The sequence below is a fragment of the Prosopis cineraria genome, unplaced genomic scaffold, assembly GCF_029017545.1.
Source record: "Prosopis cineraria cultivar Desert tree isolate PC_DT_omini unplaced genomic scaffold, ASM2901754v1 PC7, whole genome shotgun sequence".
In the NCBI taxonomy this organism is placed as follows: domain Eukaryota; kingdom Viridiplantae; phylum Streptophyta; class Magnoliopsida; order Fabales; family Fabaceae; genus Prosopis; species Prosopis cineraria.
In genome coordinates, this window is record NW_026555338.1 from 5,040,218 (window position 1) to 5,057,746 (window position 17,529).

At 33.8% G+C, this 17,529-nt stretch overlaps 1 protein-coding gene across 1 annotated transcript in view; it reads right to left on the minus strand.

Annotated features, from left to right (window-relative positions):
• Positions 1-5,735, minus strand: part of LOC129315063 (uncharacterized) — a 62,499-nt gene extending 56,764 nt beyond the window's left edge. The window contains exons 1-4 of the mRNA XM_054958577.1: positions 5,117-5,735; positions 4,912-4,997; positions 3,272-3,351; positions 2,113-2,168 (exon numbers count right to left, since the gene is read on the minus strand). Of these exons, the coding sequence (XP_054814552.1) occupies positions 2,113-2,168; positions 3,272-3,351; positions 4,912-4,997; positions 5,117-5,544 (650 nt within the window). The 5' untranslated portion in view covers positions 5,545-5,735. The remainder of the gene's footprint in view (positions 1-2,112; positions 2,169-3,271; positions 3,352-4,911; positions 4,998-5,116) is intronic.
• Positions 5,736-17,529: the final 11,794 nt, after the last annotated feature.

Consider the following 17,529-nt stretch of genomic DNA (forward strand, 5'->3'; position numbering starts at 1 on the left):
TTCATAAATCACATGGTAAGGACACAATAGGGGTACTAATTGATAGAATGAGTAAGTATGCTCATTTCATTCCTCTTACTCATCCTTATTAAGCTTCTTCTTTAGCACAACTTTTTATGGATAATGTGTATGAACTACATGGTGCACCTGCAGAAATTATAAGTGATCGTGACCCTATATTTGTGAGTGAATTTTGGAAGGAATTTTTGCAGGTTTTGGGAATTAAACAGCAACTTTCAACTGCATATCACCCTCAAACAGATGGGCAATCCGAAGTTCTAAATAGGTGCTTAGAAACCTATATTAGATGTATGTGTTGGGAATAACCAAAGGATTGGAGCAAGTGGTTATCACAAGCTGAATGATGGTATAACACCACATTTCATACAGCCACTAAAGCAACTCCACATGAACTTTTGTATGATCAGAAAGCTCCTATTCATTGTCCTTCTTTGCCTAATGATTCTGTTTTGGATGTTTTAGATAGCAATTTTTCAGCTAGGGAAGCTGTGTTGGCTGTTTTGAAGCATCACCTTCATCGAGCAGCCAATTTGATGAAGCAGAAAGCTGATTTTCATAAAACAGACCGAGAGTTTGCTATTGGTCAATGGGTTTTCCTTAAGTTGCAGCCATACAAACAAATTTCGGCAGCTACAAGGAGTACACAAAAGCTGGCTACTAGTACTAGATATTTTGGTCCTTACAAGGTCATTGAACGAATAGGTGTTGTTGCCTACAAGTTGGAACTACCCGCTGAATCCAAAATACATCCAACTTTTCATGTTTCTTTATTAAAGCTATATCCTAATCCTAAAATTAAGCAAAGGCATCCACCTCTTGACTGGCCAAAAATTCCAGCTACAATAGAACCAGAACAAATTTTGTAAAAAATAGTAGGACACAAGAAGGGTAGAATCATCACTAAAATTTTAGTCAAGTGGAAACACTTACCAAATGAAGAAGCATCCCGGATGCCTTTGTATCAATTCCAGTAAAAGTTTCCCCTTTTTGTTGTAACTGATCCTTGAGGGCAAGGATCTCTTTGAGGGAGGTATTGTTATATTTTTATAATAAAAGCATTAGTTAGTTACAAATATCTACCCGCTAGGGGGAATTAGTATGCGTGGATATATATAAATAGCTTAGACTATTGTATTCCTTATGCTGATGAATAAATTGAGATCTATTCAGTATATTGCCTATTTCTAATTCTAGAATCTCTCTACCTCTTCTATTCTTTTCTCTCTGCCCCCTCAATTTCTCTAACTCTCTCTATCCGAATTATCATACCAAGTCACATATAATTTTGAGCCCTGTTAAAAGGGGTAGAAGAAGGCCTAAGAGAACACTCTTAGAAGTTGTTAAATGCGATCTCTTAATTAATAATTAATAATATTTCTAAAAGCTTGGTAAATGATAGAGCACAATGGCATCTTGCAATTCATGTAGCCGACCCCACCTAGTGGAATAAAAGCTTGTTATTGTTGTTGTTGTATAATTCTATTTTTCTCTATGTATTTTATTGATAAGACTCGATTGCATATATAGATGGAAGCGAGAGACAAAAATTATAATCAAATCCCTAAACTCTCTCTTATAAAATAAAAACTAATTGCAGGACCAATAAGGGAAAATAGATGTTGTTAGCCTAAAAGGAAATTTAGGTTTGTGTATTAGTGGGTCTGGGCCCAATATAGGCGAAGGCCCACATCCAACACTTGTTATTGTTAATACCAAGTTGTTGATATCTATACCAAGCCATTAGAAAGAGTCAAATTTGAAGAATTTAGAGGCAAGCTAGGAATGATTGACAACTATTCACCAACTTGAGGGGGAGTTTTAGACAGGCAAGGGCCATAGGGGCCTAATTCTAGTCATTGCAACCCTAGAATAAGTCACATGAAATTATGCACAGTTGCTGCTCTAATTATCATTTATGTCCTACTAACTTTTAGGGATTTATATTGATTTTCTATTTCACATCATTTGTTTCTATTTTAGTTAGATTCTAAATCTTTGCCTAGGGTTATTCAGTCTCCTATGTCTATAAACACTACTATGAAAGAATAAGACTTTTTGAAATCACAATTCTTCATAAAATAAGATACATACCATCCAAAACGAATAACATCACCAACATGCAAGTCAATGTATGTGTTTTTCTCCACCTAGTCAAAAGGGAAAGGAAAACTAGCTATTTAGCTAATTATATAGGCACATTTTTTATTTGGATAAAGGAAGTAATTGTATTAAATAAGACAATAAACGATGAAATTAATGAAACTCTCAACCTAAAGAAACAAGGAAAATTTCAAAACTCAATAAAATTACAAAAAGCTCTAATAGTGAACTAATAAGTATAGATGCGCAATCCAACCTCTTTAGATGTCAAAAACAGAATTCTATGCTAAGACCATTAGCAAAGGACTCAAGAAATAAATAAGCATATGTTATCTTTCAATGAAGTAAACAAGTCTTTTCAATGAGATAAACAAGTCTTTTCAATGAAATTATTTTTTTTATAACAAAAACTTCAATACATGAATGATCGACCAAATTGTAATTATAGTTGTTTGAAGTTGGGCCTCATGCACTCTTGGGCCAAGCCCTTTGTTAGTTAATGCTGTAATTAATTGTTACAGCTTTAATTCTTATATCTTACTGATAGCTATATATAAATAAATTGTTGACTATTTAATAAATATAAGTAGATTAGATTTTGACTTACCCTACATTCTCATAACACCTAGAGGCAGTAAAGATTTTTGATGTATTTTACTATATATGTACAGACTTATCGTTTGAATTACATGTGCTGGAATTATCTTTACCATTGCATTGATTCAATGGTAATCTAATTAAGTGTATTTACAATTATCCCTCGATTAGAATTTGACAAACTCTTTCACTCAGTTTCAAGCAGCAACAACTGTGTCAACAACCTAGATTATGTCCAGTCACCACCACTGCGTCCACATGGATGAAGAATGTACTATGTAGTATCAATATTTAAAGAGATAACAGCTGCACAACCAACTTCTGTGTCACCATCCATTTTATGCATGGAGAAGCCAACTTTTGTGCTAATTATAATGTAGGTAGTTGTTACACTTTTGATCAACCACCACCTTATTGTAGGGGCTTGGTGTATGATGAAAAGAAGCACTCTCTTTCTATGAACCACATTGTATGATCCATTTGATAAGTGGAAACTTTTCTTATTCAAAAAAAAAAACAAAAAAAAAAGGAGATAACAACTGCAATGTGATACCTGATTCTTGTTCAAAAAGGTACCATGAGTACTCCCAAGGTCATAGAGATACGCTTGCCCACTTCTCTTGAATTGGAGAGCTGACAATCGCAAACAGTAACACAGTGAGATTCATGGCTAAAACAAATGAACCTTCACATTTGTAACTATCAAGGACAACTTGATTTATTTTGCAAATGCAAACAAAGTCATTCATCAACCATCATATGGCTTCTAGATGTCTGCAGGAAGACATGCTTCACAAGGCACTCGAAAAAAAATAAATAACCATGCTTCCTTGGTGGCTTGACCAGTAAAATATATGTAATCTCATGAATAACAAATTCTTGAAGATGCAAGCAATCAGATCAAACTGGCTACTTCAATGAAGAAAGCTCAAATGGGTTTTTATCTTCTCATTAAAGACATAAAAAGACGTGATCAATGTTCAGAACATAAATCCAGTTTTCTTTGAAAGAACAAGTTGACTCATTTAAAATAGCTTGAAAGAACACATAAGACAGCAAAAGATAAAGCCCTATGTTTATTATAAGAACAATAAAAGTAGAAGAGAGCTAGAACTAAGAAACATAAAAAGCAAAAGCTACAAGGAAGCATGCAATTGAATAAAACTTGACATACTCACAAGGGTAATGATGATCCCAGTCTTGGCATTAAAAATTTCCAAGACCCAACCCTCCCAACAAGGACTGAACAACCCATACTAACCAAATAACTCATTTTTGTATGATTTCTGAACCTACCTGAACAAAGGCAATGACTAATAAGTTTTCAATTATGTTTGTTGTTTCCATGAGGAAATTATGAACCCCAAAACTAAATAATAACATAAAGCAGGAATTGGAACTAGCAAATCCTTTTAATGCATAAACACAAAAACAAACCAATGCCAAAGAATGTAAAAATGTAAGGTCATAAACTCATAATACATACCATTGTTAGACTCATTCAACTTGATTTTTTCTTTGCTAACACGTTCTAAACAATACAACCTTGTCTATTGACTTGATAATTATCACAATCCATCCTTGCTAGTTTACATATGGTAGAGTTAGACAGAGTATAAGCCATATCACGACTTAATAGGTGGATTGGGTAACATGAAATGTGTATTTCCCACTAAAAGTAAATATGAGATGCTTGTTATGGTACATTAAGAGTTCATTTCCCTTGACAAGGGTGGGTTTCCTGCATTTCCTACGGTCCTATCATTCAGTAACAAAGGTCAAAGCTAATTGGACAGTGCATGGATAAGAGCTCCCTGCCAAAGGTGCTTAAAGGTGGGGAAGTTGCATAAAGTGTCGCAAAGTCCACCCCATAAGAGATCTACTCATCAAAGACGATGCCATCATAGGGATTGCGTGGTATAGGATGCGTAAGTCTCGCATCAAATAGTACGGAATGCTTGGCGTGATACCTATGAAACGTGGTTCTTCCCCATTGACAGCACATGCAGATTGACAATAAACCAGTTCAGCTTGTGGTTTTTCATTTAGTTACCATATTGCCGACCAAATTATTAGTCAATTAATATTCTAATTAATTAAACCTACTGCAACATAATTAGTGACAAAGGAAGAGAATGAAGAAATCGAAAGATTCTTGTAAGGGGAAAAAAACCAAAAGAGCATGCGCTATACCTGCGTGAAACCTAGAAATAGTTGGATGCTCAAGCACAAAGTCACAGAGGTCTAATCGCCCGAACACATAGGCCCCTTTCTCATAGCTGTACCGGAATCAAGACGTGCAATAATTTAGTCGGCAAAGATAGTTCGTCATAATAGTCATTTATAGCCCGATGTTCTATTCGAAGCATGAACGTAACGAAGGAATGCAACCACTTACACGTGAAGTTTATCAATAATGCAACCGTCCTTGAGAACCTCAAGATAGAACTCGTGGCAAGGAGCTCCACCCCAAGCAGGAATCTTATACGGAGCCACAACGCTTTGAGATTGCTTCGGAGAAGACTTCGCACTTACGTAATCCGAAGAGCTTTCAGGGTTCTCCTCGACAGGTTCAGGGAGCGTCTCAGACTGCGGCAGGCCATCTGCAGCAATCAAATTGGCCTGGACCGAGTCAGGCTTTGAACCGTGAGGAATTTTGGGAGGAGGAGGACCCATAGCAGACTTCAATGAATCTACTGATGCAACTCCTAAGGAAGGAGACGGAGGAGGAGGAGGAGGAGGAGCGAGTTTATCAGCGGATTTGGTTTCTGTGTTTGCAGCTAAATTAGGGTTTTTTAGAGGGGGAGGACCCATGGCGTTCGTCATTGTAACACACGAACGGCAAAATTAGAGAGCAGGGAGACAACAGCGGAGTGAATCAAGCAGCTGAATCCGGAAAGCGTGAAACGCTGAAATTTGAATGCAACGACAACCTATTCATGCCCAGAGAGGCACGGGAATAGCAATGCGGCAAGGAAGGGAAGATTTCACATGGATGCCACGTGACATAGAAACTCCATTAAAACATGAAAGGGTTATTGGTGATCTTTGCCGCCCGACTTTATCCGCTTGGGTGAGATAGAGTTGCATGTCTTTGCCACCCAACTATGCGTAAATTTCACGGGAAGTGAGAATAAAATTCTCTCAAATTATATAAATTTTAAAATAAAAAAAATATGTTATTTTATTAAAAATAATAAGTTCTAATCATAATTTTTATTTAAAAAAATAAATTTTATTTTATAAATTATAAAAGTTAAATAAGAAATCATAACTTGGCAAGCATAATTTCTGTTATCAAAAACCAAGCCTCAATCACAACTTTTACTTAAAAAAATGATAATTTTTGTTCTATAAATCGCAAAAGTAGAATAAAAAATCACAACTTGTAAGGTGTAATTTTTATTTTTAAAAAACAAGTTTTCAAAATAACAAACATCAATCACAACTTTTATCTAAAGAATAACAACTTTTATTCAAGAAATTACAAGAATTGAATAAGTTATTACAACTTATCAATAAGGGCAAAATGGTTTTTCAATTTAAAACTTATTGACATAGATGTCCTTCGGGACTTCAAATGAATTATGGCATTTTAAGAAATCAGATTGTTATTTATGTAGTTTGGAGGATTTTATTGTTATTTTCCCTTAATTCTATTATGAGGCAAAGCCAGAATTTAAGAATAAAAGGGACTGAAATTAATATATATATATATATATATACACGACAAAGCTTTCATAAATTTTAAGAGGGCTGGAAGTATATAACACCTATATAATATAAAGAAAATTTTTTAAAATTGGGGAGGGCACGACCTTGCTAGTCCCCTTTCTTTCCGCCACTAATTCTATTCCTAAATATTTAAAATTTGAATAAATGTGTCTTGAGATTAAATCGCCCTCTTCTACCATTAATGGTTCCACTAGTTAGCATTTTTTATATTTTGGGAATGGTAATCATTTGATCCTTTAATTTTTAACTGAGTTATCATTTAGTCTTTCAAGTTTAACTCATCACGACACATATTGGTAGTATGGAGGTAGACGAAAGTTATTTGAGTAGTGCCGAAGGACACTGCTCTTAAAAACTATTCTGGCATACTGGTACAGCTACTAGTAATTCTCCAGGATCAAATGAGCATGTTTTGCAAATAAGCAAGGACACAAAACAACAAACACCAACAATTCAACTTAGACGAACTAGAACATAATAGAAGTCAGAAGAGGAAAAGGAGAGAAGAGCCTTGAAAACTCAAGAGGTAGGCATACTCATTCTATTTGCGTGCATGCCTATATAAAGGCCAAGGTCTTGGACATGAACGTTGGGCATTCCACCACTAGAATAATGGACCATTAAGCTTAGGTTACATGCTCATAAACCGGTATAAAATCTCAGTTACGCACACATAATTTTCATTAAACACTGAGCTATTTAGGGGACAACACAGTAATGAAGCTTAATTAAAGAAATCCATTTAAGAATCTTCTTGAAGGCTAAAAATGGTTAAGGTTTGAATTTAAATTTAAATCAGTCAAAAAGTAAGGTTTTCTAGTAAGCTCATTTAAGTAAATAATTATTTAATTTTTTTGCAAAAATAATCTAGTAAAAGGAATCTACTACCTCTTGAACTCGCACACCGAGGGCAAATTGGCCATTTTCAATTGTGATTGCCCTAAGTTGGCCTGTTTCATGCACGCGAGCTTACTTCTCCTTTAAACCCATTTTACTAGCCCATTTCATTCCTTAGTATTTATACACTATGAGCTCTTTTTATTTAGGCAATGTGGACTTCTTCTTTTGACACACACATAATTTTTATAACAATCCCCCACATGTGTCAAAAAGATCTACTATCATTTGAGTTATTCATAAGGAGAATAATCACTTTGAATTTGGTGTCTTTCAACTTGAACCAAACCTAGACTAATAAAACTTAGCACACAAAAAAGTCAGTGTAACTTTGTTATTGAACCAATAGATTTTAAGTGTGTATTAGAGGTCTTATTAATCGGATTATATCCCTATAGTCTCTGCTATTAATGATGGTTTTGCATGTTATCGACCATGTGTAAGCCTAGTTTTAACAAATGCTCTAGAAATTTTGCCACAGTCTCATAGGAGCGGCCCCACTCTACATTAGTATAAGTGTTTTTATCAAGTGTATCTATAATGAATACACCATCCATAAAGACTATAAAAACATTAAGAGCTTCTACTCATCCTTTATTTAATGCATTCTAACACTTTCTCAAGCCATAAGAAGGGACAAAAATTCAATGCTAACAGAACTAACAAGTGACTTATTCTTACCTATTGAACCTTGTTCATAGGATCTCCAATTACAAAGGTTGGGCTGTTATCATTGTTCATTTCAAATAGACTTAAGTCCTATTCCCCTTGATGCTTCAATAATAAATTTCTTCCCTGAAGACCTAGTTAACAGATCTACTAGATTTAACTTTGATCTTACATAATCAATTGAGATGATCCCATCTTTGAGTAGCTACCTTATAATATTATGTCTTAATTGAATATGTCTACTTTTTCCATTAAAGGTCTTATTTTTAACCATTGCTATTACAGACTAGCTATCATAATGTAAAGACACTGATGGTGTGTGTAACATTTTGAATTTCTAATCCTACTAGTTAGGGAATTGAATTAGTGAATTAATATAGGAATAGGATTCTAGATAGTGAAGTGTTGTATTAACTCATTAGAATGTTATATGAATAGATATGAGCAAAAGAATGAAATCTCGAAGTAAAGCGTGTAAGCGTAGTGAGGATTACCTTCACTGTGCCTTACACCGCGACGCATGGTATAGAATTCTGATTAATTGGGACATGGAACAACTCGTGAAACAGAAGGAAGAGAAAGGAAAAGAGGGTCAAGCATGGAGAAGGAGGCTAACCTTTGCTAGGGCTTTGGTTTTTAGAAGAAAGGATGATATTTATCGAGTAAGTCTCGTATTGCCTTAACCTCTGATTTTACCCTGTTCTCTCTTAGTTTTAACTATTAAGAAATTGAATTCAAAAGTTTTAATGAGATAATTTCTTACCTTATAGTAATAGAAAGGTTCTCTGAGTCTAAGCTAGTACTTTGTGATTAGTTTAAGTTGGAATGAGAAAGTTTTGAAACTATAAGATTAAATTAACTTAATTGTATGGAGTGGCAACTGGTTATAGTACGTGTGAACGAGTGTGAATAGAGAAAAAGACAATGATTAGGTGTTAATTATTGTAATTGACACTTTTAGTCAATAGAGTTATTGACTTTGGGTGCCTAAATTGTGTAGATTCTTGCGTGTGATGAGTTGGATAGCTAAAGAAACTTGAATAGGGTTGTGGAACACGAGTAACCCTTTCTATTGAACAGAAAGGTTGAAGTAACCACATATTTTGTTATGTTTGTTAACTCATATAACTGTGTAAAAGTAAATGTATCATTATTTTATGATGTTTTTATGCATGATTTTACTATCAAATTGAGTTTAGCATGAAATGGATTTATGAAATGAAAGTTTAAGGATTTCTAGCTTGAATGAATATATATATATATGTATGGCTTAAGATTTGTGGAAAAGCAGTAAACCATGTGTGGAAAGCAAGATCATAAAGGGTGGAAATTCACCGAGGATATGTGTGGATGTGTGTGTGTGGAAATGTAAGTGAATAAATCCATATGGTCAAGCTGGCACCATGGGACATCCGGTGTAGTATATTACGAGCTGGTACTATGGGTAAGCCAGTACAACGCTATATTAGAAGTATTATTATAGGACATCCAGGTAGTCTAACAACTCCTTAATGCCGGTTGGGGTACATTTAGGAGTCAATGACACCTCTATCTTAAGTGTGTGAGATGAGAGAAACTATAGTCTGTAGGTGGGAAAGATTACCTTTGGTCAAGTGTTTCTATCATCGAAAGTGTGCTTGGATTAATGAGTGATTGATCCAACAGATCCTATGGTTTCGTGTTGGGGAGCTTTAGAGGATCGGTGGATAGATAATCATGTTAGTGTGTGAAAATGTGTGAAAATGATTTGTATAAGCAAAAGTTATAAGTAAAGCTATGTTATGATAAACATGCATATGCTACATTTTGGTTTTATTACTTTGGCATAGTTATTTGTGTTAATGGGCATTAAATGAACTATATTGGTTACTGAAATTTTGATCTCACCCTTAGTCATTTACATATTTCAGGTTCTAGTGGTAGTGGCACGAAAGGGATGGAATTAGGCCGAGAATAGAGATTTCTCGATATAGCCTTGTAAGGATAGGTGTAATGAATTTATATATAAGTAGTGGTTATGTGTATAAGTTGCCATAGGAAATAATACTTACGCATAACATGTGAATGTGTATATATAAATGTGTGTGTGTGTGTGATTTTGAAATCCTAGCCGCTTTGTGTGTTTATGAGTATAAATGATGAGAATTACCATGCAAGCTAGTGATTGAGTATATGTGGTTAGTTCATAGTGGTATGTGAAATATGAGGAATGTGGAATTGTATGAGAATGAAAATAAAAAAAATGGGAATTTGCCTAATTTGTGTGTTATGGGTGGATTGTAGGCCAAATGTGTGTATGTGTATTATATTATATATATAATTAGTCAGTTAGGTATATATTGTCCATTTGGACCTATTCAAGGCCCAAAGAATGGTTGATGATGTAGGTATACATTGTCCATTAGTCAATTATTTAATTTTTTGCAAAAATAATTTGGTAAAAAAATCCAATGCCTTTTGAACTCACGCGGGGCGCAAATTGGCTATTTTCAACTGCGATTGCCCTAAGTTGGCCTGTTTCATGTGTGTAAGCCCACTTCTCCTCCAAGCTCATTTTACTAACCCATTTTATTCCTTTGTATTTACACACTAGGAGCTCTTTTCAATTAGGCAATGTGGGACTTCTTCTTTTGACACACACACACACACACACAAAATTTCTATAACAACACATTCCCTCTAGTTTAGTTCATTTAAAACTTTCATCCTACCATGAATTAATCAAATTAGGCATGCTTACATGTCACAAGCAATACTTACAAGGCATCCTCATTAGCAACACATCATATTCATGTGGCAACATATTAAAACAATAAAATCACAAAAAAACAAAGAAGAAATCTACAAAAAAAGAAGAGATGGGTTTGGACTTTAGAGTCTAGAGCATTTTAAATAAGCAAGGGAAAAAAGGCACCCATTTAAAATACATATAAAATCCTGATACATGAAAAATAAATGGAGCCATTGTATCGGATGCCACACTCAACAAAGGAGATTCCATGTAAAGCTTCATGTCGCCACTAGTATTCTAACATATCAACTACCAAGTTAAGGATTGGGAGTTGCATTGTTGACTAGGGCGAGCTTCTTGTCCTTTGAGAGTCTAGACACCAAGGCTTGGGTCACACTAAGCTTGTGATTGCAAAATGGGTACAATGTGGTAGTAGGTTTGTCCAATTATAGGCAAAAGGAGGTGATTGGTTTAACTTGATAGGAGTCTCTTCAAATTTCTCTAGAGTTCATGCTCGTCTCAGCCCCTTTTTAATTTTATATTTCTTTTTTTGCTTTTTCTGACTTTATTTGTTAGTATGTTTACATGTAAATATGATATGTTGTTGATAAGGATGCCATGTAAGCAACTCCAATATGATTTTTTGGTAATTCTTTTTTTCATCAATTCTCCCCCTTACATTTAAACATTTACCTTTATCCTTAGAATGAACTTCAAAATCAAACTTTTCTTTGTATGATAAGTTAGATTTTACATTTTCAAATGTTAAGTTGCCTAAATTTCTATATAACATATTTTCTTTATAAGAGGGATGCAATGAGATAATCAATAAAAACAACTTTATTTTCATCTTCAATTTAGGACTGTAATGTCTAACTTAACATTATCAAGATATAATATCCCAATTTTTACTTATAGAATTTAAATAATACTAGAATAAAATTTATTAAGCAAATTATAGTGTAACTAAATTTTATATTGTGTGGGCTATAAAGACACATATAATTGTGATATAATTAAACACAAAATCTTAATCACGATAAATTGTGTGCATGAGATTATTATTTTATGAAGAAGAAACACAAAATTTGAAGGTGACAAATATTTATTAATATTGATTTGATTTTAACATGACTATTTTATGATAATTGAATTTTATCATATGATTATTTGAGTAAAAATAATTCCTCAAAAAGAGATCAAATTTAAGAATTGAAGTCATTATAGAGAATAGGAGAGTAGGTGAATGATTGGAATTCTATTATTTAAATAGATAATATATGGAGGATATTTGTATTATATGATAGATAATTAAAAAAAGAAGGGGAATGAAATGTGCATGTGGGTATTGTGTTATTCTCCTGTTATGTGAGTTCTATATTTGAATAAAAATATAAAAAACCTTAGGCTTTCCACTGCCCAATCACCCATTCATGAATGTTCCTTCTTGTACTATCTCCAGTAGTGCCGCATAACAAAGTGTGCAAGAGAGTAAGAGAGGGATTCTAAAAAAAGGGCTCCATAATAGGATATTTTTGGTGTGACTTTAAGCTTTTTAAGACTATATAAGTATTTTTACTATTTCTCTTAATTACATATCATCTTTGATTTTTAATTTATTGATGGTGGAAAACCAAAGGTTTGATATATCTTGAGTTTTTTGGATATTTTACTTTCCTACCTACCATCATCAATTCACCATTACATCATCAAGGGGTTTGGTGAATAAGGAGGGCTCTACTGTAGTACCATCTTCATCATCGTGGCTCATAGATTACTACTTAATACATGGCATCATCTTCATTGTAGACCACCGGAAGTAGTAGAAGGAGGGTGATGAGGATCATACAAGCTTGGCATGAGGAAGAAGATGAAATTCTAGCCTTAGACTTCCTCTTATCTACCTCTTTAGTTCTAACTCTTTTTTTAGGCTTTCCAGGAAACACAGAAAGAAGTGATGATAGTATAGGTAAATTATTTTCATTGTCCCAGAAATTCCTACCCTTAACAGGCTGCAATTTTTTCCTATAGCTAATAGTATATGAGTCCTTGTGGTTGAATGGGGAAATTTGGGTAATAGAGTCTAGCTTCGCATGATATAGGTTACAAATACCATGTTGGCATGGGATTCCAGTCAAATTCCATGCCTGACTAGTTCACATTTTCGTAGTTATAAACATTGTATACCTATCCTTCCCTTTAATAACCTCATAGCCCTCATCCCCATTGGATACAATAGATCAGTCACTAGTTAGGTCTCTATTTACATCAAATAATTCCATACAGTTAGGGCTATAATCACTTTGCTACTTGGTCACATGATTCTCACTTTTAGCATACTTTTGCATCATTTTCACTCTTATATGATCAAACATTTTTATAAAAAGTAAATACCTATATTCATCTATCCAAGAATTAAAACTCTTAGTAGAGTTGTTATCAACTACCCATGTCCAATTTGTCCTGGTCTTTTTTTCAGTCAAGTCGAATGCCAATAGGCATGAGGAATCATCAACATCTAATCATATAGTTGTAAGTGAAATACCTCTAGCTTTCCCTTTAAGAAATGTCCCATCTATTCCTATAAATGACCTATAGCCCTGTTTCTAACCAACCTGCAACAAATTTACACAAGTCAAAATACTTTTATAAGGTGTTCAAAAAATTTAAAAAAAAAAAGATTCAAACCTTTGAAGCATTGAAGTAGATGTATGTCCTCTTAAAAACTTTTCTTCTAGCTTTCAGTGCCTCATTACTAACCTCAACACTTCATCAGTCCCCAGATTTGAGATCTTTAATTCATTGCAATAGGCTTCTAGCTTCCCATAATTCATTGCAATATGCTTCTAGCTTCCCAAACTCACCTATATGGCTCCCCTCCATCTCTCTAAGTATTTTCTTCTTTGCCCGCCTACACTTAAGTATACTCACATGCACCATGTAATGTCTTCACTAACATTACCATTCGACCTTCTACACAATCTACTAAGCAAAAACAAATTTCATTGAAAGGTTGGGGTCCCAACATAAAGCTTTTGAAAATCACACCTTAAAGTAATTTATGACATACTAAATAGTACACAGCGGAAACATTCAATCAGGTACATGTAAACCTCAAGAAAAATACTTCATAACTAAGGTTTGCACATAATACGAGTCATGCATTGCAGCTCGTGCCACATGCACTGCAGCATATGGCACATAGTCACTAGCATCACACTCTCTACTATACACAACAGCATGTTGACACATGCACAGCAACGCACACACTAGATTCTACTGTCAAATAATAGTTTCTGATATGCACTTTAAAAGTGTGCTGTTTTTGCATTCGATATCCGATTGGAGTGATTCAAGCAGCCACATGAAGATTATTTTAAAATCTAACCAAGGATACTGGTTTTATTTCAATATAAGTATTCCATTGAAAAATTGGAAACCTAAGTGCATTTTAACTATTTTCAGTCAAAATTCACCACTTGAGTATCACCATTTAAAACCAAAAATCACTGGCCACTTCTAGGGTGTTGACCACATCTAAATGAACTATATATACTTGATTGAACAATTTAACTCACAATGTCAGAAACATACACATGATTGGCCTGTCAACTGCCTATTTTACACAAAATTAGGCATATTCACTTTTTCCTATTTCAACACATAAATGGCGAAATTTCATACATCATCATACATTCATCTTTCCCACATAGCCATAGTCAAAATTCTAGCCCATGACATCAAATTTCATCACACACGCGTTTACAAAGTCAATTGGTTAGAACTCAAATTTTCACACATTTCACAAGTTTATGTACAAGTATTAATTCCTATGGCAACTTATATACACATTTACAACTACTAATATACAAGTTTATTATAGCCTCTTCTATGGGCGATATAGAGAAATATCCACTCTCAACCCAAATCCTTTCCCTTTGCACCACTAGTACTAAAACTTGAAAAATATAAATAACCACGAATAAGATCAAAATTTTAGTAACCAATATAACTCATTTAATATTCATTAATACAAATAGCCACATAAAGTAAATAAAACCAAATAATAGTATACATTCATTATAGCATAGCTTTTCTACTTATAAATCATTTTCACACATTTTCATATGCTAGCATGATCATCTTTCTACTAATCCTCTAAAGCTTCTCGACTCGAAACTATAGGCTCTATCAGATTAATTGCAGACTAACTTGAGGACACCTTGAGTGGTAGAAAAACCCATAGTATCTCACTTTCAGACTATGTTTCCCTCATCTCACACACACTTGTGATATAAGTGTCGTTGATTTCAAACCATACCTTTTCATGCATTAAGAAGTTGCCAGACTGCTTGGATATCTCATGGTAACAGTCCCAATATAATATTATACTGGATAACCCGTAGTACTAGCTTGAATAAAATGCTACACTGGATGTCCTGTAACATCCTAATTTTTCTAATCCTATGATTAGTTACTAATTAGGGGTGAATTAGTAATTAGTAAATAATTAGAGGTTTAAGTGATTGCTTGATAATTTGACTCATTGGAATGTTGAATGAACATATATGGGTGGAGGAATTGCATCCCAAAGTAAAGTGTGTGCGTGCAGTGAGGATTCTCCTTACTATCCCATGCGTCGCGGCACAAAGCTGCTTATGTCACTGCGCAGGGCATAGAAAATGACTTCTGAAGTCGTGAATTAGCATCTGGTTTAGAGGAGGAGAGAGAAGAAAAATGTGAAGGGAGAAGAAAAGAAGAGGGGTTATTGCTCATCGCAAGTGCACGAGTCGTAGCAAGTATTATAATGGAAGTAAAGTATCATTCCCTTGAGGATTTGTTCAAAAACAATGATCAAACAAAATACTAAGTAAATTCAATCAAGTTGAGTCATACATAGTTAGGTGAAAATATTTTGAAAATTAAATTAACACTAGAAAATAAAAAAACTAATTGATTCATAAACTTCAAACACAAATTGGGACCTAGGTTTATTTATCCCTCTTATATTTCTTAACACCAAAATCACCTCTTCTCATAACTATTTTTAATGAAAATAAGTGGTAACCAAGGGTTCTAAAAATACTTGGACAAGCTCTCTCAAGTCATGAACAAGTATTTAGTAAAACTAATTGCCCTATCTCTTGTTACAATTAATAAAACTCAAATTTAAATACCAACCCTAATGTGACTATGCAAGGCTAGCAAGTATATTTTTATCTTACTAGCAAAACCATCCATTCAACATGCATATATCAAGTTCTTGCATAGTTTTACCTAAGTTCTACACTCAACCTAGCCCTCTCAAGTATCAATTAAGTGAACCCAACATCTAAATGGTGGCAATCACTTAAAAGCATTAAGGAAAGAGTAAAGTAAACACATATATATCATTAATCTCAAAAAGAGAGGAGGAAAATAATGTTAATCCATACAAGGGTTCAAAATAATCCTAGAGCAAAGAGTTTAGCTACTCATAAACATCAAAAAGCTACAAATACACAATATATCCATAACCATTACAAGATTACAAGAAGAGAAATGGAGAAGAAATAAAGGAACTGAAGAAATGGAGCTACAAATCTCTTCAAAGCTTCAACTCTTGGACCCAACTCATCCAAAGCTCAAACCCTAGCACGACAAAGCTTTCAAAGTGTCTTCAAGTATGTAGAATATCTTCTAGGTCGAGCTCTCTAAATATAAGTGTCTTACTCAAACAATTTCAGACCTAATAAAACGAAGCGTTTTTTAACAATGGCAAAAGTCACGAACAAAAGTCATGACTTTGGTAGTTTTACATTGTTTTTGAAGGTAACGAAAATTATTCACTTTTTGCTTGATTTCTTCATCTAAAAACCTTCCAAAAACATCCACAAAGCTCCAGAAATGCTCTAATCAATTCTTCAACCAAAATAACATAAAGTTAGGTCAAAAAAATCAAATCAAAGCTAAGAATACAAACCGAAAATAAAATGCACATTTTTCTAATTTGGGCAATAAAAACATATACAATTGAGCCAACATGGATTAGAATCTATTAAAAATGTGATAAAATAACATGAAATTTTGGTCAATTAGGGTAAGATTTTATTGGATCTTAGAAGGCATTTCTGACCAGTAACTTATTGGGTAAGCTTCATATAACCCTTACCTTCAATTCTATAATTTCTCTCGGTATGAATTATAGAGAAATTGAATCAAGAAAAATTAAGGGGTTAGTTTCTTACCCATAGTAATAAAAAAGTTCTTGAAAGTTAAATTAAAACTTGGTTTCTAGTTTGGAGTTGAACAATAGTGCTTTGAAACTCTAAGCTTAATTTAGCCCTAAATCAAAGGTAAAATGAGGTGGAAATGGTGTTACGGTGAAATGGGATCATTTGAAGTGATTTAAAGTGATAATTGGGTAGTAATTAACTTAGATGGAATGAGTAAAAAGTAATGGACTACTAGATATAGCTGGAAGTAGCAACTAATTATTTTTAGTTAATTGGATCAATTGACTAATAGTGCTAATTGTGTGTAGGTTAGGATATTCCATGCGTACAGTGAGAAAGGAAGCTTGTAGAGAGAGCTTTTATGGTAATTGGAAATTCACAGTAACCTTTTTTGTGATAGAAGGGTTGAGGTAACTAAATAACTTTTTCTGTTCAAATATTTATTGTAATTATGTGTAAGTATGCTATTTATTGCATGAAACTGTTTTAAACTTAGCATGCTTATGTTATTGCAAGGTAATGGCATGACAATAAACTTTAATTAAACAAACAAGTGAAATTTAT